Source organism: Leopardus geoffroyi, chromosome B1 (assembly GCF_018350155.1).
Source record: "Leopardus geoffroyi isolate Oge1 chromosome B1, O.geoffroyi_Oge1_pat1.0, whole genome shotgun sequence".
NCBI classification, from domain to species: Eukaryota; Metazoa; Chordata; class Mammalia; order Carnivora; family Felidae; genus Leopardus; species Leopardus geoffroyi.
In genome coordinates, this window is record NC_059327.1 from 25,560,493 (window position 1) to 25,579,296 (window position 18,804).

Here is an 18,804-nt window from a genome sequence, read left to right on the forward strand (position 1 = left end):
TTACAAACAGAAACTGGAAGGAGCTTAGGACGGCAGGGAGATTGCCGGTCTGGGAGCAGGAACATCCCTGTTTCCTCCTGCCGCTGCCGATCCCTAGCACAGTGGAGGCAGGTGACAGCAGGCCACCTCCACCCTTCCCCATTCCCTGCCCCAGGAGGCTGAACTTGTTAACTGCATTAACCAAGCCCCCCATGGGCTCGGCCTGGGGATGGCAGGTGGGAAATGGAAGGTGGATGGTTAGTTCGTGCACCTCAGCTCCTGCTTTTGCCTCATCGTCCCTCCTGTTTTCTCTTGACCCTTTCCACACCTAAGTGGGACCCCTTACAGTTTCTTCATCTGAACCATCTGGGGTGGATTCCATTTCAGCCAGGCCTCTGACGGATACAAATGGCGGCCAGCTTTAGCCACCTGGAAATGGATTTGGAGCAGTGGGGTTGAATTCTGAACCTCTGCTGGCCTCGGAGTTGAGTCCGGATTCTAAGACACTGCTGCGTGGGGAAGTTAAGTGATGCCCACAGGCCCTGGGGCCTAGTGGCCCGCTGCTCTAGCTCACCAGCAGGTCAAGGACACCTCAAGTGGTCTTGGAGCTACTGCTCAGAGGCTTATATTCAATTTAACCACCAAACATATTAACACATGTGAACACTTGGGGATAAAAGAGCTCAACCCCCATTTTTTTTTTTAAATGAAGGTCTGTTGGGGCACCTGGGTGGCTAGGTCCGCAAAGCCTCGACTCTTGGTTTCCCCTCAGGTCATGGTCTCACAGTTCCTGAGTTCAAGCCCCACATCTGCTCTGTGTTCACAAAGTGGAGCCTGCTTGAGATTCTCTCTCTCTCTTCCTCTCTGCCCCTCCCCCGCTCATGCTCTCTCTTTCAAAATAAACTTTAAAACCAAAAAATATTGAGTGAAGTTCTGCTGGATTTTTTTTTTTTTTAACAGCCATTTGACGAAGGGGTAAAGTGATCCCATGGTGACGTAGTGAAGTCGGAGTCCAGACTTCACTGCATCCGCAGAACTGTCCCCAGGCCGGGGCGCGGGGCCAGGAGTGTACTGATTGCAGGAAGAAACCTGGAGGACTTGAGGAGGACGGGGAGCGGGGGGACGGCGTGGGCAATGACAGCCGCAGTCTTTCTTATTTAGATATTTTATATATATATTACATCCAAGTATGACAGTCGTTTGTACCATTTCCCAGGGGAGACAGATGTTCCCAAGGCCAGGCAGGGTGCAAGGGGCGGGGGGGGGGGGGGGGGGGGGGAGGCGCGGGCAGGGGAGCGGGTGGCTGAAGGGCGGTGCTGGGGGGCCGCGCTCACAGAAGCTGCAGGAGCTTCAGGGACTGGAGGAGCGCCCCCGGCTCGGCCGCCGCCAGATACTGGCAGCACAGCCAGTCCTCCAGCTCCACCCCGCGCCTGCGGTCCGCCGCCCGCTCGGCAAACTTCATCATCATCAGGGCGCGCTTCATGTCGATCCAGTTGTGCAGCGTGCCGCACAGCACCTCCTCCGACGTGCCCGGCTGCTCCACCAGCTCCCGCCGCGGCCCCCACAGCAGGCACTGCAGCACCCGCTTGGCCTCGCCGATGCGGATGCGCTTGATGGGGTCGGCCTCCAGCAGCAGGTGTGCGAGCTGCTGCAGGCCGGGCGAGTAGAGGGACAGCGCGGGCAGCGGGGGCAGGTCCTCCTGCCGGTAGTCCTGTTCCCGCAGCCGCGCCCGCACCTCGAACGGGTTGGGCTGGTGGAGCAGCTCATAAATGAGGATGCCCGTCTGGAACTCATCGAACTTGCGGTACTGCGAGGCAGACACGATCTCCGGGGCCAGCCGGGCCTGGCTCTTCTTCTGCTGCAGGTTGGTGGTGCCGCCTGGCTTCTGCTTGGCCTTCAGGAAGTTGCTGATGATGAGCCGCGGCAGGTACTTCTCACTGGGCACCCCCTGGCAGGCGGGGGCGGGGACGGGGGCGGGGGCGGCAGCTGCGAGAGAGGCAGAGGGGCACGCTGCGGGAGCCCCAGCCGGGGAAGGGGATGGGGCGGCGGGGGAGGCGCCGGGGGAGGCCTGGGGGGAGCAGTGCACCAGCAGCAGGTTCTCCAGGCACAGGTCCCGGTGGATGATCCCGTGCTCCTTCAGATGCTCCAGCCCGTTGCAAAGCTGCAGGAGCAGGAAGCACACGCGCCGCTCGTAAACCTCAGGCTCGGACTGATGGCTGGAGGCGGAGTCCCGCACAAAGTCAGAGGCCGTCTGGTGGGGCACCTCGGGGGTGATGACCACCACGCAGTCCTGCTCCTGGGCAGGTGGGTGTGACGGGGGTGCAGGCAGAGGGTCCTTGGGTGCGTCAGGAGAGGTGAGCATGCTGGAGGGCACCGAGGCAACAAAGTGGCCGCAGTCCTGCTGGATGTTGAAGTGCACGGGCACAGAAGGGCTGCAGTAAGGGGCTGCTTTGGGCTCAGGGGTCTTGCAGATCTGCGGGCGAAAGGCAAAGTCAGGTCAACGGTGGAATCCATCATCCTCAACAAACGGTGTTGGAACATTTCGGATAGCCGCTTGCAAAAAGGAGAAGTAAACCCTTACACCAGACACACAAATTGCCTCAACGTGGATCACGCTTAGGTGTAAGAGCCCCGAATACACGTTTTAGAAGAAAACCCAGGACAGACTGTTTGAGACTTTGGGCTGGGCAAAGATTTCCCAGATGCCACACCAAAAGCATGGTCCATAAGGGAAAAAAAAAGTCAGTAATTATCAAAATTCCTAAGATACCATTAAGAAAAGGAAAAGACAAGTCATAGGCTGGAGAAAATATTTACAAAACACCTATCTGATGAATAATTTTTAAGTAAAATTTAACAAAAAACTCTTACAACGCAGTAAGAGAATCATAAACTACCCAATCAAAAGTGGACAAACTATATTAAGAGGAATTTTACCAAAGAAATACGTAAATGGCCACAACACAGTAGTCACTGGGGAGGGGCGCCTGGGTGGCTCATTCGGCTGAGTGTCCGACTTCGGCTCTGGTCATGATCCATCAGTTTGTGAGTTCGAGCCCCGAGTCGGGCTCGCTGCTCTCAGCACAGAGCCTGCCTCAGATCCTCTGTACCCCCCCACTCTCTGCCCCTCCCCTGCTTGTGCTTTCTCTCTCTCAAAACTAAATATTTTTTTTTTTTAAAAAGTAGTCACTGGGGAGATGCAAATCAAAGCCACAGTGAGGTATGGCTTGACGCCCACTCGAATGTCTATAACAAGAATGACAGACAGTAACAAGTGTCCATGAGGATGCAGAGATATGGGAGCCCTCCTACATTGCTGGTGGCGTATAAAATGGTGCCATCACTTTGGAACACAGTTTGGCAATTTCTTTAAGAGTTAAACATAACATGACAACATGATCCAGCAGGAGTGAGGCTCCCGCAGGACAACGTGGCACCCTATCAGTAGGAACACATCTGTCTGCCCCTAGTGTGTGCTAGAGAAATTCTCAGGAAACCAGACAAGCGTTTACACAGGCAGTCAACCTTAATCCGCATTCCTTGCGCCCTACAGCGGCCACCTGACCGCGGACGTGTTTGGCGCTAGGGCGCTTTGCTCCCTTCTTCGGGAATCTCAGGGACAGAAGCAGGTCCTTCTAGGCTGTGGCCAAACTCCCTGAGACTGCCCTAGTTTCCAGATCCAGGTAAAGGTGCAATGTTGGTTGCTGGCACAGAGGGCTCTCCAGGGTGAGGGATGCCAACCCACGGCACCCTCTGAACACCCTATTATTGTAGGAATAAACAAGCAGGTGAGTTGGAGCTCCTCTGGGGAATCCCCACGACCATCGCTCTCCGGCCTCTTCAACATCTTGTATTAAGACAGCACCGGCCACTGAGGATCTTTAGCCGTGGCAATCCTCTTCTGGCTGCCACGCAGCTGCTCAAGCCAGACGTAATGGCCCTCTGTCAGGCCTCATTTTCCCCGTAATTACAAGGAAAGGGACAGAAGATGGTCTGTGGTCTCCCCTCTCAAAAGGATACAGTGCATCCTCAGCCATGCGTTATAGGAAGGTGAGGATTGGTGTAGTAATCCTGCAAAGAAAGGCACCTCGCATCTACCTAGAACATATCATCCCGCGAGCAATCCAAAATAACCCTTCAGGCTGCCGCGCTGCCACACGCGAGTGATTACAGCAGCGTTTACAAAGCGCCACATTGCTAACAGGTGACGTTTTCAGGAGTTCTGCTGCAAGCATCTTTTCACAGGCATTTATTTAGATTGCAGCTATACAAACCTTCTTCTCAGCCTGAAACCTGAAATAAGAGAGTCCAGCCTCTGAGGAAACTTTTAAAATGATAATTAGGGGCTGAAGGGAGGCAACACATTAGTAATCTCTCTATTACAGAGGTAAAAACAGAAGTAAAAGCAAGTGCATTTCCCCCCAGACATTGCTTCCTAATACACTAACAAAAATGATTCTGGAACACGCATCTAAAGGGCATTGTTGTGGACTCCCCATTGTAGCCCACCCAACTGTATTTGGTTTTTACACGGCAGTCTTCTGAAACACTATTAAATGAAAGGGAATGTGTAGGCTTCAAAATGTAGTCTCGCGTATAGATGCCAGCCACTGTTTATGGCACTGCTGTGCCCTCTGTGGCTATGTGGGCCATGCATTGCTGAGGTCGGGGTCACTCCCTTCCCCGTGAGAGCTTCTCCACCACAACACACACCTACCAAACTCTTGCACGTGTGAGGCACTGCCTACTAATCATTTTTCACACAGTGTCTCATTAAATCTCAGACAACCCGATGAGACAGGATGAGGTAGATGCTTCTACAGAAGAGGAAACAGAGGCTTCGAGGGGTTAAATTATTTGCCCAAGATTGTACAAGGGAGAAGTCTCCAGGAGTCAAAAGTATGGGCTTGGAAGTGAAAAAGATCCTGGCTTAAATACGAACTCGAACTCGGCAAACCCTGGCAAGTTACAATCGATTCTTGTTATTTTGCAGTAGTTCTGTTAAGTAGCCACAAACACGGAATGAGCGAATACTGAACCACTGCTCCTAGGGGAAATATAGGGCGAAGTTCTTGCAAGCGTCTGTTCGTAACATTTTTTACCAACTGGCCAACACATAACCTTGCTTTGTGTGTGTTTCTGTTTAAAGACGCCTTATTAGTAGATACTGTGGATTCATGAACACAGAACTCCTGCAGACGGCACTGGAACTCACGCCTAAACGAAGCTCACCTAACACTCCCCCAAAGGCACATGACAGCCTTCTTGTGCTCACGACCACTAGGCAGGACTTCAGCGCTCAGCTTGGTCATTTCCAACAGTGAAATCATCAACACAAGGCACAAAAATGTGAAGAACGAGACAAGGAAGAGACCACAAAAAGGACACCTGTTGACAGGGGAGAACCGAAACAAGAAGCCAGAGCCTTGCCTTGTTCTACCTTGGCTGGGAATTCGCATGTCTGGTGACCCAAGTCTCCCCCTACTCTGTGCATTTCCAGGGACCACAAAAGGGCCACAAATTATGATTTGGGGTTACAAATGAATGTTAACAAGTGAATTCAAAAATACAGAATCCACAAATAGCAAGGATCCACCTTATTTATCTCAGTCTATTTTCTCCTCTGCAGTCCGGACAGCGATAGGTCCTTTCTCCCAGGGCCACTGTGAGCAGCCAGGGACACAACACAGGTGTGGCTCTCAACACAGTGACTAGCCCACAGTGAGCTGGAGAAGGTTGCTATGGTGACCGCTCTGCTGGTCTGGCTGTAGCCATGTGGTGAGGCAATCCAGAGCTGGCTTGCCAGTTACTGTACAAACCTGGGGGCTGCAGCTGTCCAGGGCCTGGGAAGGGTTTCCAAGGATTCCTTTTCTCAAGGGTGTCAAAGGCCTAGGCCCAGCAAATACCACTGACAGTTTGCACAGAGATGTAAACGAAGGAGCAGAATAAATGGGGACAGGGCTGGATGCATTTTAAAATCGGCGAGCTAGTCCTCTGTCAGGACCCCCCTGCCCCCAATCTGAGAGTCAGTATAGCGCAAAGATGGGGGTGCCCCCTGCGGTCGTTTCACAGTACGGGATGGTGGGTGCGGATAGGGGAAGGGGGGAGAACAGGGAGGCTTCTCCACCCTCACCCCCTCCATTTCATTTTCAGGGAGTCTGAGCTTGGGATCTGGTGCAAGACCATACAAACCTTTGGTTCAGCTCAAATTTCAAACGTTTTGCTGAGCCAAGTCTCACTTTCAACTTTGGAGCCACAGCCTCGTTCGTGGTTAAAAATCTGGGCTAAGTCACGTTCTTTAAATAAAGAAGGCCCAGCTGGCTTAACACAAGTCCCTAATTACCAAACTGGAGTCCTAGTTGACCAAGGAATAAAGCAGCTTCTAAAACTCACACACAGCTGATGATTTTTCCCCCCCACCACATAGTCACGGAGCAGGGCTACAAGAGCTGGCTTTAATCTCCTGGCTGCTGCAGGGCGCTGAGCCCATAAACGGAGGGCCTGGCATTTAGTGCGAGCAGGTGCGAGCCTGCTTTTGTTAATGGGGACTCGCGAGCAAGGCTCGCGCTTACCAGGCACAGATGACATGAGCTCAGTGCCGGAGCGGTGGCGTGGGCGGGGAGACCGCTCCGTCCCTCGGATTCCAGATGACTGTATTCCGTCTAGACTGCAGTGCTAATGAAGTACAACAGCTGCACATGGGAAACGATGTTCCGAGAGCCCCCGCCCCACAATTACCGGGGCCAGGCACACTTGCGAATCGGGATTGTTGTTCCCCAGATTCTGAACACTGGATGCTCTTCTCCAGATTTCCTTTTCATATGTTACAGAGATGGTCCTTGGGCTGCCATGTCTCCGGCAGAGTCAAATAGGACACCTGGGACTCTCTTCCTTAGAGGGCTGGGGCCTCGTGTCCCCACTTCCTCATAGCTTACATTTCTAATGAAATGAGGAACAATGCTTGTTTTTAACCTCCGCCAGGAAAGCCAGATTTTCTGCATTGTTCTTCAGAGAATGTGGCTAATTCTTCATTGTTCCAGGAGGTCCTAGATCCAAGCTGCACATGACAATCACTTAAAAATATAAAAACCACGGGCGCCTGGGTGGCTCAGTCAGTTAGGTATCCACTCTTGGTTTGGGCTCAGGTCATGGTCTCACGGTTTGAGAGTTCGAGCCCCGCATTGGGCTCTGTGCTGACAGCAGAGAACTCTCTCTCCCTCTGCCCCTCCCCTGCTCTGTCTCTCGTGTGTGCTCTGTCACTCTCTCTCTCTCTCTCAAAATAAATAAATAAACTAAAAAATATATGTGAAAACCAGAACCCTTTACCCCAAGGTTCTGATCAGTGGCCACCTAGCTCCTTAGTTCCCAGAGCAGGATGACATCACTTTCCACCCCAAGGCAGGAGGGAGCAAGCTGCTTCCACCAGGTCCTTCCTTCCTCAAAATGGAGAGGCACTGAATGAACCCAGTTCCAGCCCCAGGAGCCAGGTGACAGTGGCTGATGCCCTTGACCTCAGGGAGGGCAAGGGAAGGCTGGCTCACTGATTACCTCCTCAGGTTCCCTGGGGCTAGCAAAAGCAAAGAACCTCCTGTAAGACACCTCCAGCCCTCAGGCTTCGAGGAGCTCACATTTCCATTCCTTTCATTGGTTGGGTCCACACCCTGGATCTGGGCCAACAAAGACGACCAGAAGCCTGGCTTCTCAAGTTCAGCTCACTGGAGAGTGCACTCACTTTCCCTCTACTGGATGGATACAGCACCATCTGAACAGGAAGGGGAACACTGGGATTGTTTCTTTTTTGTTTTTCACTGTGCTTGGGGAGTGGCAGAGCAGGATCACTTACCAAGATGGATTTTGATAGAAAGAGACAGTGAAGTTCAAGAAATCGACAGACTCTCAGTTCAGCATGTTTGTATTTTCTTCCATCTGGTGCTTGCCATCTTAGCCACAACCCCCCCTAGTCTTTTGGGACCTTGATTCTGGATAATTGATTGTATTCTTATAGCCGTACTGGCCTCTTCACCCCCAGTTTTTTCATCGTAAGGCAGCAAATAATTATATATGGCCCCCTGAACCTGTAAGTCAGGGGTTACTAATCTATTTTTTATGGTGCTATCACCAAGTTGTTAAAAGAAAAATCTCCAAGTACAAAATTCATTGCAATTTTCCTTGGTTAATAGTCATAATATTAAAAACTTTTTTTAAAATTTTTATTTATTTTTGAGAGACAGAGTGCGAGTGGGGGAGGGGCAGAGAGAGAGAGAGAGGGAGACACAGAACCCGAAGCAGGCTCCAGGCTCTGAGCCTTCAGCGCAGAGCCCGATGCGGGGCCCGAACTCACAAACCATGAGATCATGACCTGAGCTGAAGTCGGATGCTTAACCGACTGAGTCACCCAGGCGTCCCTAATCATCATAATATTTTTAAAAACTCCACTGGTAAGCAGGAAACCACCCTGCCTCCCCAGGCCATTTCATGTTAGATCAGTATTTGCATTTTTTTCTGACTGGAAATAAAAGATCTTGGGACAGGTGATGGCACACACAAAAAAAAAAAAAAAAAAAAAAAAAAAAAGAGCTCATTGTTCCCCTCCTCACTACCCGCAAAAGCTTGCATTTATAGAAGAGCTACAGGACCTCCAGGTATTCAGGGGACACCAAAAGATGAGAAAAAAGGCCACATGGAAGGAACAGAATGTGGGTGCAGACGGCTCGACCAGCTTGCAGGGAGCTGCACCTTGAGAGAGTGGTGGGGGATGGTAGCAAGGGCCCTGAGCTGGTGGCAAAAATTAAAGAGCTGTGTTACTTGAACTACTCACTTCACTTCTCTGAACTCCATTTCCCTTAAGGGACAGGATGGTAGTAGAGGTGTAGCAGGCAAGCCAAAGCAGCCACCTGCCACCGCCAGCTGTGGGCAGCTAAATCATTTTGCGCCTCCGATTCCCCATCTGTAAAACCTATCTGCCCTGTGAGGATGTGAGGTCATGTAGTTAATGCACTGGAGAGTCTTGTTGCATACTGAATGCTTCATCGATGCAGTTACTCTGTGTTCAAGATCACGCCTAGGTCCACCTCCCTCTCCAGCTATCTAGCATTTGAAGAATAGTGTCTTCATTGTCCGTCCCTCTGACTGGATCATAAGCTCCATAAGGAACCTTATGTCCTGGGCCAGGCTGAGGGTGAAATCGGTGAGCACGGGTGCTCACAGTAAACTCAGGCACCAAGCCTGCCTGAAGCCCGGACAGGTGAAAGGACTTGCTCCAAAGGCTGTCCTGCCACAACCAGGACCAGCTGGTTGCACTGCAGAATAGGAGCAGGGGGTGGGGCGACACCTGCGTTCACAGCAGGAGACGGGGCAATACCTACCTTCACAGCAGGGGGCGGGGCGGTTCCTACTTTCACAGCAGGGGGCGGGGCGATACCTACATTCACAGCAGGGGGCGGGGCAGTACCTACTTTCACAGCAAGGGGGCGGGGCGGTACCTACTTTCACCGCGTAGGTGCTGCCAGGGTCCTCGGAGCAGGTGGCGCAATAATAGATGGCGTCCCCCGAGTCACAACAGGGCCTGTTACAGGTCAGTTTGAAGAGTGACCAGTTATTCTCGTTGAAGTGCAGCTCCTTTTTCTGGCCACCCATGAAGAGGTCCTCACACTTGGCTGCGAGGCGGACCAGGGACTGGGCATAGAGGCCCCCCAACTTGGCATAGGTGCCCTCCTTGCTGCTGATGCTGCCCAGGAGGCTGTGGAGCTGCAGCTGGGTGCTGCCGGTGGAGGCCTGGCTGGACACGCTCAGCTGGGAGGCCGAGGGGACCCCTTTGCACTGGAGGCTGGGGCTCCCGAAGCCGCTCTGGCCGCCCGCCAGCCCTGGTGCCGGCACCCAGTGGCCGTTCCCTTTGAAAGTTTTCTCCAGGGGCTCAGAAGAGGAGAAGATATGATGGTGGCGGCTCCCGGGGCTCGAGGAGTAGCTGAAGTGGGACTCTTCGTGGGCACAGACGTTGGTTTCCGAGTGGCTGAGGTTCAGCTTGGGACTTGCTGTTCTTGGCTTGGGGGAGCCTTGGGTCCAGAAGAAGCCATCAGGCGAAGAGGCCGCTCGGCTCACTAACTTCTTCTGGGGGAGAGGCGGGGGCTGTAGGGGGCCGCTGGGGGACACATCCTCAGTGGAGCCCGAAGGAAATGGAACAGGAGCAAAGAGTTTCTTCCCGCTGCTGGTGGGGGAGTGCGCTGGCTCAGAGGAAGGGCCTGAAATTGAGAAACAGCAACAATCAGGCTAAGAGGCCTATGCCACTCAGTTCCAGGGCCCTGCGGTCACAGAAATTGATTTTACTTGTTATTTATTTCTAAGAGATAACATATGCACAGTGAACACAATTCAAAATGCAAAAAAAGGTATCCGGCGCCTTTGAGGTCAGCCTCCTACGTTAGCACCCAGTCCCCCTCATCAGAGGAAGCCATGCTGGCAATTTCCAGGGATCCTTCTGAAGATTTGCCAAACAACCCAGACAAATGCACATGCACACGTTTACACAAAGGAGATATTTTACATCAGATGTGCAGATCTATCTAATTCTTTTTAATAGCAATCCCATCATATACCATCATATGCAAGTATCAGGATTTATTTAACCAGTCCCCTCCTGATGGACACTTAGCTTGTTTCCAATATTTTGCAAACAATGCCTGCAACAACAAACTTGAACACGTATTTTGAATGGATTTTTTAAAAGTCAGGTTTATAGAGAGTACAACTGACCCACAATAAAAACAATAAAAACACCCTGGTTGCCTTGAGGGGCTGGTATGTGATTTTATAAATGAAGAAACAGATCTTAAGGGAAAGCAAGTCTTTCCTAGACGCCAGTTCCCAGAGTGGGGCACGTGAATGCTGAACCTGATGGGGGTGAGGGACGGGGATGGCCTCAGCCCCCCACCCCAAACTGCACAGAACATGGGGACATTCAGAAATGTCATAGACAGTGAGCTGAGGGCCAGTCTAGACAGGGCAATGACTGGACTTCACTCTTTGTATCAACGTATGAAACGGAGGTTTCAAACCAATGAAACAAGGGTTTGGGTAAAAATATTCAGGGAAGAAGGCATGGCCACTGGGGACAGAAAACAGCAAACTGAAATAGAACTCATTTCTTTCATTCTGAGAACTGACTGGAGGATGTCCCCACTATTTTGATAAAAGCTTCTAGGGAAATAACAGGAGCGTTAACTGTCTTCACAGGTCCTAAAATGCATCCTAGTATCCCAAGGGTTAAAATGTGAGAGAACTACGGATCTGACATTCAAGGACCTAGGCACTAATGACACCTGCTGTTCGCTGAGTTCATCGAGCTATGTCATCCTAAGAGCAGGGCATGCAGCGTCCCTCTGTGCCTCTCCCCACCTCAGCAGCATGACTGGAATGCAAGAGCTACAACAAACACTTAGGTCCCAGGCAAATAGCAAAAGGCCCCAAAGGAAAGCAAAGTGTTAGTTTTGTGTTGATGCACACGATCTTTCTGGCGCGGCTCCTGAATAGTTAACGATTTTCTTTGCCCACACAGAGTTGCCCTCTGCTTTCTCCAACCAAAGTGCGGACTTCCAGAATGGACCCCCAAGGAGCAAACACGGGCACCAAGCCCCACAGACCAACACGGGGTCTCCTTACTTTGGGGTATCCCCTAGGGAGGAGGCTTCCTCTCGCGAGCAAGGTGACAGACCACGTCATCAGGGCTCACCTTGCCCACTGACATCCAGGCCCAGCCTCACTGACGAGAGCAGTGTCCGTGAGTGACCGCAGGGGCCTCCTGTCTAGTACACAGCAAGGCGGTCGGGCCCCACACTGACACCTTCCTCCCCCGGCTCCACTATCGCTCTCACGGGACCCGGGAGAAAGCACAATGCTGCTCACGCTCCCACATCTGCAGGAGGCAAGCTCTCTTGCTTCCCAGTGGTTTTCCAAGATCGCAGTTAAGTTTTCCCTCCCACCTCACCCCTGCATTGCTAATGACGGGCGGGGCTCCTGCCAGCAAGGCTGAATGAGGGATTTATACCCTTCCAGGCCAGACTGATTATAAACCAAGCAGCAGCGGCACAGTCGGGCCAGGCAACTTTACACACCCGTGTATTTTCCCCTCACGGTCTGAAAGGGGACCGGCGAGAGCCAGCCAGCCGGAGGACGGGAGACCCTGATCGCAGCAGGTTCTGGATCCCTGGGGTCTATGGGTTCCCCCCCCACTCTCCCCAAGAGGCTTTTCTGCTCCCAAGGGTGCAGTCAGCAGTGGGGGCGGATGAAGGCTAGGGCTGCACAGTCACTTCGTCTCCATCCTCCCTTTAGCAGAGGCTGAGAGAACGGGGAGCACCGGTGACCAGCTGCTGGACTGCAAAACGGAGGAATAAGACCCCTTGTATACGGGGCTCTCAAAGGACACTAAGCCTCAGCCACCAAGTTCCCAGGGGATGAGCAAGAGGGTGACTGAGTGGAAACAGGTCCATTTCCCGGCCTTTCTGCATTTTGGACGGCAGAAGTCTGCAACCATCAATCTGATTCTCCATTTGTTATCAACAGGCAGAAGATGGAAGACGAGGGGAGGCAGGGGAGTGTGATCAGAGTCTCTGGTCTCTTATTTATTGCATGAGAGAGAGAGAGAGAGAGAGAGAGAGAGAGAGAGAGAACACGCAGGGGAGGGGCAGAGAGAGAGAGAGAGAAGGCTCCTGTCATCACAGAGCCTGATGCAGGGCTCGAACTCATAAAACGTGAGATCATGAGCTGAGCCGAAACAAGAGTTGGACACTCAGCTGACTGACCACCCAGGCACCATTCTGGTCAATGCTTTAATCAGTGCCTCCAGTGACAGGGACAGCCTGCCGACAGTGAGGACTCCTTCCAGTCCCCAGTCCCCGGGTAGTTTCTGACAAATCAGTTTTTTGGCTAGTCGCCTCTTTAAGCCTTGTGCTTACTTCCCCATTCTTATTGGTTTGCCTTCCCTGTATGGCTCTCCATGACGCCTGCAACATGTCCTTTTCTGCCTCTACCTGTGACCTGGGGGTGGACAGCGGGATGAACCCCTAACTAGCTGTTGCCCTCACCGGGCTGAGTTTCCTCATTTAAAAATTGACCAGATCGTACCACAGTGAAGGTCCCTTCCAGCATGAATAGTCTACCATTTCAGCTACTCTCTCCATTTTCAACTTCTTCCAGCAGGCATTTTGTCTCAAAGCTGCCCCTCAAATAAAAATACCTCTAGGCAGATAGCTCTCCTGCTTCTCTCGCTCTAGCTCCCTCAGCTGCCCCTGGTTAACTTTCCAACCTATAAGGGTAGCAGGAATTTAAAAAAAAAAAAAAAAAAAATCTGTAACACTTCTTATTCCCTAGATTGCCAGAGGGAATCAGGAGGTTCTGCTCTCACACCAAAAATAACTTGTGTGTGTGTTCAGGCAGTTGGAAGGAAGTGATTTTCTCCTTTATCCAATGGGTGTTCTCTTGCTTTCCTGTGGGAACTGCGTTAGTCAGCGGCTTTGATCAGATCTATAGGTAAATCTGGCAAGGAGTTCTGGGTATTAGGTGGAGTGTGGTTCCTTCTCCTTTATTTCTTAGCTGCTGTGTGTTTGGTCACCCAACAATCACTGCACAAAGCCCGTCCTAATTAGAGGACAGCAGGGCCTGAGAGGGCTCCCCCACCCCACCCGTCCCCAGCAGGAAGGGCTACAGTTACCCAAACCTCACCCAGGGAAGTGAGGCTCACCTCAAATGTGCACTTTACGCATATAATTGGGCCTTATGTACACATATTGTGATTCTGAGGTAAAAAAAAAAAAAAAAAAAAAAATAATGCCTAGTTCTGTAACGGGCACACCTCCTCCCGACCTGAGGCGTCCTTTTTAACTTAGTTTCTTAAAATGTTTCTTTCAGTTCGGAACCACAGCTGGCGAGGAGACCAAACTTCACTCTGATAGCCTCTGGGCACCTCAGGATCACGTAACAGCTCAGCCCGTCATATTCTTAGGGCTACCCTGAAAGGGGTCAACATGTGGCCCTTGTCAATGAAACTGTGATTTCTCCACCATGGGACAAGAGGTACCTCCTTCCTTTCTATGGGACCAGAGGGCACCCCTAAAGCCCCACTCTGATTCTACTGTTTTCTTTACTCTTACATGGAGCACTTCCTCCGAAACATGGCTGGAGGTAACACAGCCGCTAGATTCTCACTACAGTTGACCCTTGAACATGGGCTCAGAATGTGTAGGTCCGTTTATAGGTGGTTTTTGTGTTTTGTTTTTTTTTTCTGATAAATACAGTACTGTAAGGGTATTTTCTCTTCGTTATGATTTTCTTTTCTCTAGCTCACCTTGTGGTAAGAACGCAGTATATAATACACACAGAGTACAAAATCAGCCTATGTTATCAGGCTTCTGGTCAACTATTAGCAGTTACGTTTCTTTAATTTTTTTTTTTAACCTTTATTTATTTTTGAGACAGAGAGAGACAGAGCATGAATGGGGGAGGGTCAGAGAGAGGGAGACACAGAATCTGAAACAGGCTCCAGGTTCTGAGCTGTCAGCACAGAGCCCAACACGGGGCTCAAACTCACGGACCGCGAGATCACCACCTGAGCCGAAGTCGGATGCTTAACCGACTGAGCCACCCAGGCGCCCCATCAGTTACGTTTCTAATAGAAGCTACTAAAACCGTGGATTGTTGCCTGTGCGGAGGGGGCTGGTGACCCAACCCCTCTGTTTTTCCCAGGGTCAACTGTATTTGTAGCAGCCGCCACACTCTGCATTTAGAAGAAGAGCCAGAAAGAAGAGGGAAAAAATATGTCTTGACACCTAAAATAGTTGCAAAATCCACAGGCAAACCACTGGTTCAGAAAAATGTGCCTAAAAAAAATGCTGAAAAACTCTGGCCAACAGCCCATATTCTCAGGACTTAGATTCAACAGCAGTGAGAAGAATTCAAATATATCCTGGTTTTATGCTGGTGTTAGATCACCCTGTTTCCAAATTCTGGCTTACAATTAAGAGTGTAAAAAAGGGTGAGAATGGAAAATACTTTTCTGGGAAGTTTGCCTCCATCGTAGTTACATCATTGGTAGGTTTTTAAATGACTTTTCGTGCTAATAGGGCCAGAGAGCTCCAAACCCCAGTTCCTAAGTTTTTCTTCCAATTGCCAATTCTGCATACAAAGCCCGGAGCCCATCATAGAGCAGAACACCTCTGTCTCTCTTCAGTGTGTGTTTCAGAGAAGAGAAAGCATTTCTGGTGGGGAAACTACATATCGCATATGGTACACTGGGTGGGATTTTAAAAAGACCGAGGAGAAAGTATACTAGTTTGCTGCCATTATATTTAGAAAGCAGAGAAGAAATCAGGATTTCAGTGGTCAGGATAAACAGCCCAGGCAGAAACGCAGGCCAGAAGTTCAAATGTAGCACTGTGATGTTTTCTTTATTATAGAGTCCTCTCTTTTTGCTGGCTTTTAATAGGCACTTTCATTGTTCTCCAGGGCCAAAATGAGAGGTAAGCTTATGGAGGAAGTGGTCAGTCCAGTTTTGAGCTGTGTGAATGAGGCTGTTTGGCTCCCTTAGTGCACGGCTCTGCCTTCTGACAGCAGCCGGCCAGAGCAAATGTGGCTCGGAGGGCAGATACCCCACCGAGCTCCAAATTCTTAGCTTTTGGGTCTGGCTCTTCTCCCACTGCGGGTAAGGTAAAGCAAATGGAATTTTCTTTTGTTTGAAACATGGAGTGTTCTATGGATCTTTTTTTTTTTTTTAAATGAGGATATAGATTATTGGCTGGAAATGGCTGTACAGAATTATCCATTCAGTCAGTCAATATTTCCTGAGCACCTACTAACTGCAAGGCATAGGGAACAAAGCAGATGGAAAAAACCTCTCCTACAGCCCGTGGCCTTGTTCAAAGAAAGCCATCTATGTGGACACCTTGCCACTGGTGCCCAGGAAGTGGCACCCTTTCAGGTTTCTGCCAAACCCCCTCTTCTTACCCCAGGAGACACGAGGTGGGTGGCAGAGGGGATGTTCTAGCCTCACATGTAGCTTTTTCCTCCAAAGAAAAACTGTGCAAACCCTTGTTTGATCACACAATCAGACAGGCTCAACATTAAATGTTAAAAAAAAAAAAAAAAAAAAAAAAAAAAGGCAGCGAAGTATTCCTTCAGAAGGAACCCTGGCTGTCTCAAGAAGGTAAACGTGGCCTGAAAATGGAAACAGATTCTCAACATTCCACAACTGGAAGGAAAACGTGGCATTGGTGAGGAGCCTCTCTGGAACACTTGATCATCCCGAGAAACAATAATCAAGATGTGAATGCGATTTACATGTAAAACAGGAGAAGCACTGTCTCTCAGCTTGGAAAACGGGCCCATGGAAAACGTTCCGTGCCAACAGCCCAAGCGTGGCTCCAGAACCCTGCCTTCCGGTCTCCTGTGAGAACACAATCATTTGGGGTTGTCTTCCAAATTAACAGTAAAATTAGAAGTTAGTTCAAACCACTTTAACATGCTGTTGATGGAAGCGTAAACTGACATTTTACGGGATAATTTGGGAACATCTATTTAAAATGCATATAGGTTTTGACTTATCAATTCCACTTCTTTTTTTTTTTTTTTAAAGCTTATTTATTTATTTTGTGTGTGAGAGAGAGTGTGCATGCATGTGCAAGTGGGGGAGGGGCATAAAGACGGGGAGAGAGAGAATCCCAAGGAGACTCCACACTCAGCACCGAATCCAGTGTGGGACTCGATCCCATGACCCTGAGATCAGGACCTGAGCTGAAATCAAGAGTCAGACCCTTCACCAACTGAGCCACCCAGATGCCCCTTCTTCTTCTAAGAATTTATCTTTCAGATATGTTCACCAAATTATCTCAAAGTATGTCACGGGATCTTACTGGAGACTGGTAATGAAAATCACCTAAATATGCATTGTTAAGAGAGGGGTTTAACGAATTCACACAAGGACAAAATATACAGCATTTTAAAAAAATGAGGTAAATTTAGAGGTTCTGATTGGAAAGACTTCAAGATACATTAAGTATAACAATGTGTCAAATTGAAGTTTATGATATTTTAAAAATATGGATAAAAATTTCTGAGAGGACATAGAAAAATATGCTCAAAGCATGTCAAAGGTGGGAGCTGGGATAAGAGGCATCTGATTACTTTGACTTTGCCTGTCATATCTTTCCCTGGTGTGTGAATTTTTATCATAGACACATACTGACTTTAGTGACAAAATAATATATATTTTAAAATTCAGTTTGGGGCACCTGAGTGGCTCAGTCAGTTAAGAGTCCGACTCTTAATTTTGGCTCAGGTCATGATCTCATGATTCACGGGATCAATGAGCTGACATCGCAGAGCCTGCTTGGGGTTCTCTCTCTCCCTCTCGCTCCCTCTCTCTCAGTCCCTCCTCTACTGGCTCTCTAGCTCTCTCTCAAAATAAATAAAGAAGCACTAAAAAAAATTTTTTTTTAATTCTGTTTATAGGAAATAGTTTAAACTAAAACAAAGCTTCACTTTCGTGATATTGTATGGGCTCAGGCCACAGACAATCTTAAAAACGGAGGATCTTTTCCTTTGGGATAGCTTCTTCGTCCTTCAGTAACAAATCTCCCTGAACAGAACCCGTGACTTAGTCTGTCTCCAGGGGCGTGGGGGATGAGGAGGGCCTAACCGTGTGAGGGCAAAACACCAAATGTAACATATTAGACCGAACCCACCAGTTTAGGATCCAGTGTTCTGGCAGCCAGAAACAATAATAGCCAGAAGACACTATTTTCAGCTGGGGAGTTTAGATGCCTTTTCAGGGCTGCTTTTTTCTTCTTACAGAGACTCAGGTAACAGCCTGAGTAGGGGAGCAAATGCTCGGTGAAGGTCAGGCTGTCACTCCTTCTGACTGATGTCTGATCTTTGTGGACTTACTGCCTCTCCTCCTGACAGATCCGCCCTCCCCTCCCCGCCCACTTCCCCGGCTTGATTTTTCCCCACAGCATTTCCTGCCATCTGACACGCCAGCTACTGTAGCCCTTTATCTTCCTCATTGTCCATCTCTCCCCACTGGAATGTGACAGAAAGAACTGGGCAGGCTTGGTGACTGCGGTATGTTCAACATCTAAAGCTGTGCCCAGCAGCACAAGCCTTGGATTTAACAAATATCTACCAAATCAAGGACGCGATTAATGGGTATATTTAAAAAATCCTCTTGGCATCATTACTAAGAAAAACAAGCTGACTACTGTCAAGATTATAGTAAAACCTTGGTTTGCAAGCGTAATTTGTTCGGAAAACGTGCTTACAATCCAAAGCACTCGGATATCAAAGAGGATCTCAAGAACCACTGGCTCCCTTGTGATCATGTGACGTTCGGCGTCCCGTACTACTTGTACGGCAAGACATCACTTGTCTATCAAGTTAAAAATTTTTCGAAATGTTTGCTCGTCTTGCAGAACACTAACAGAACAAGTTACCCACAATCCAAGGTTTTCCTGTATTTCGTTAACTTGGCTGTATCTCTGGTTTGCCAGTTATAAAAATACCAACACTGACCTGGCACATATCTTCATGTGAATTTACACCTATATTCGCTGTAGACCTCTTATCTATTGCTTGTGCCAACAGTTTCAATCCAAGAGAGCACTCTCTAATCTCCCGTACTGTGGGGACCTGGCCTCCGTGATGCCTGTTAAACTGTGCAACCGAATTTTAATGTTATCCTAAATCAAAAAGTTAAATAATCTTAATGTGCCATTGGGTTTGTCTATTTAAAAGGGAGCATTTGGGGGCACCTGGGTGGCTCAGTCGGTTAAGTGTCTGACTTCG

General features: G+C 49.6%; 1 protein-coding gene across 2 annotated transcripts in view; it reads right to left on the reverse strand.

Moving 5' to 3' along the window:
- Positions 1 to 1,128: 1,128 nt before the first annotated feature.
- The window catches only part of PRAG1 (PEAK1 related, kinase-activating pseudokinase 1), a 51,253-nt gene continuing 33,577 nt past the window's right edge, over positions 1,129 to 18,804 (reverse strand). For both annotated transcript variants that reach the window (XM_045455573.1, XM_045455584.1), the window contains 2 exons: positions 9,466 to 10,217; positions 1,129 to 2,452 (listed from right to left, as the gene is read on the reverse strand). In XM_045455573.1, the coding sequence (XP_045311529.1) occupies positions 1,310 to 2,452; positions 9,466 to 10,217 (1,895 nt within the window). In that variant the 3' untranslated portion in view covers positions 1,129 to 1,309. The remainder of the gene's footprint in view (positions 2,453 to 9,465; positions 10,218 to 18,804) is intronic.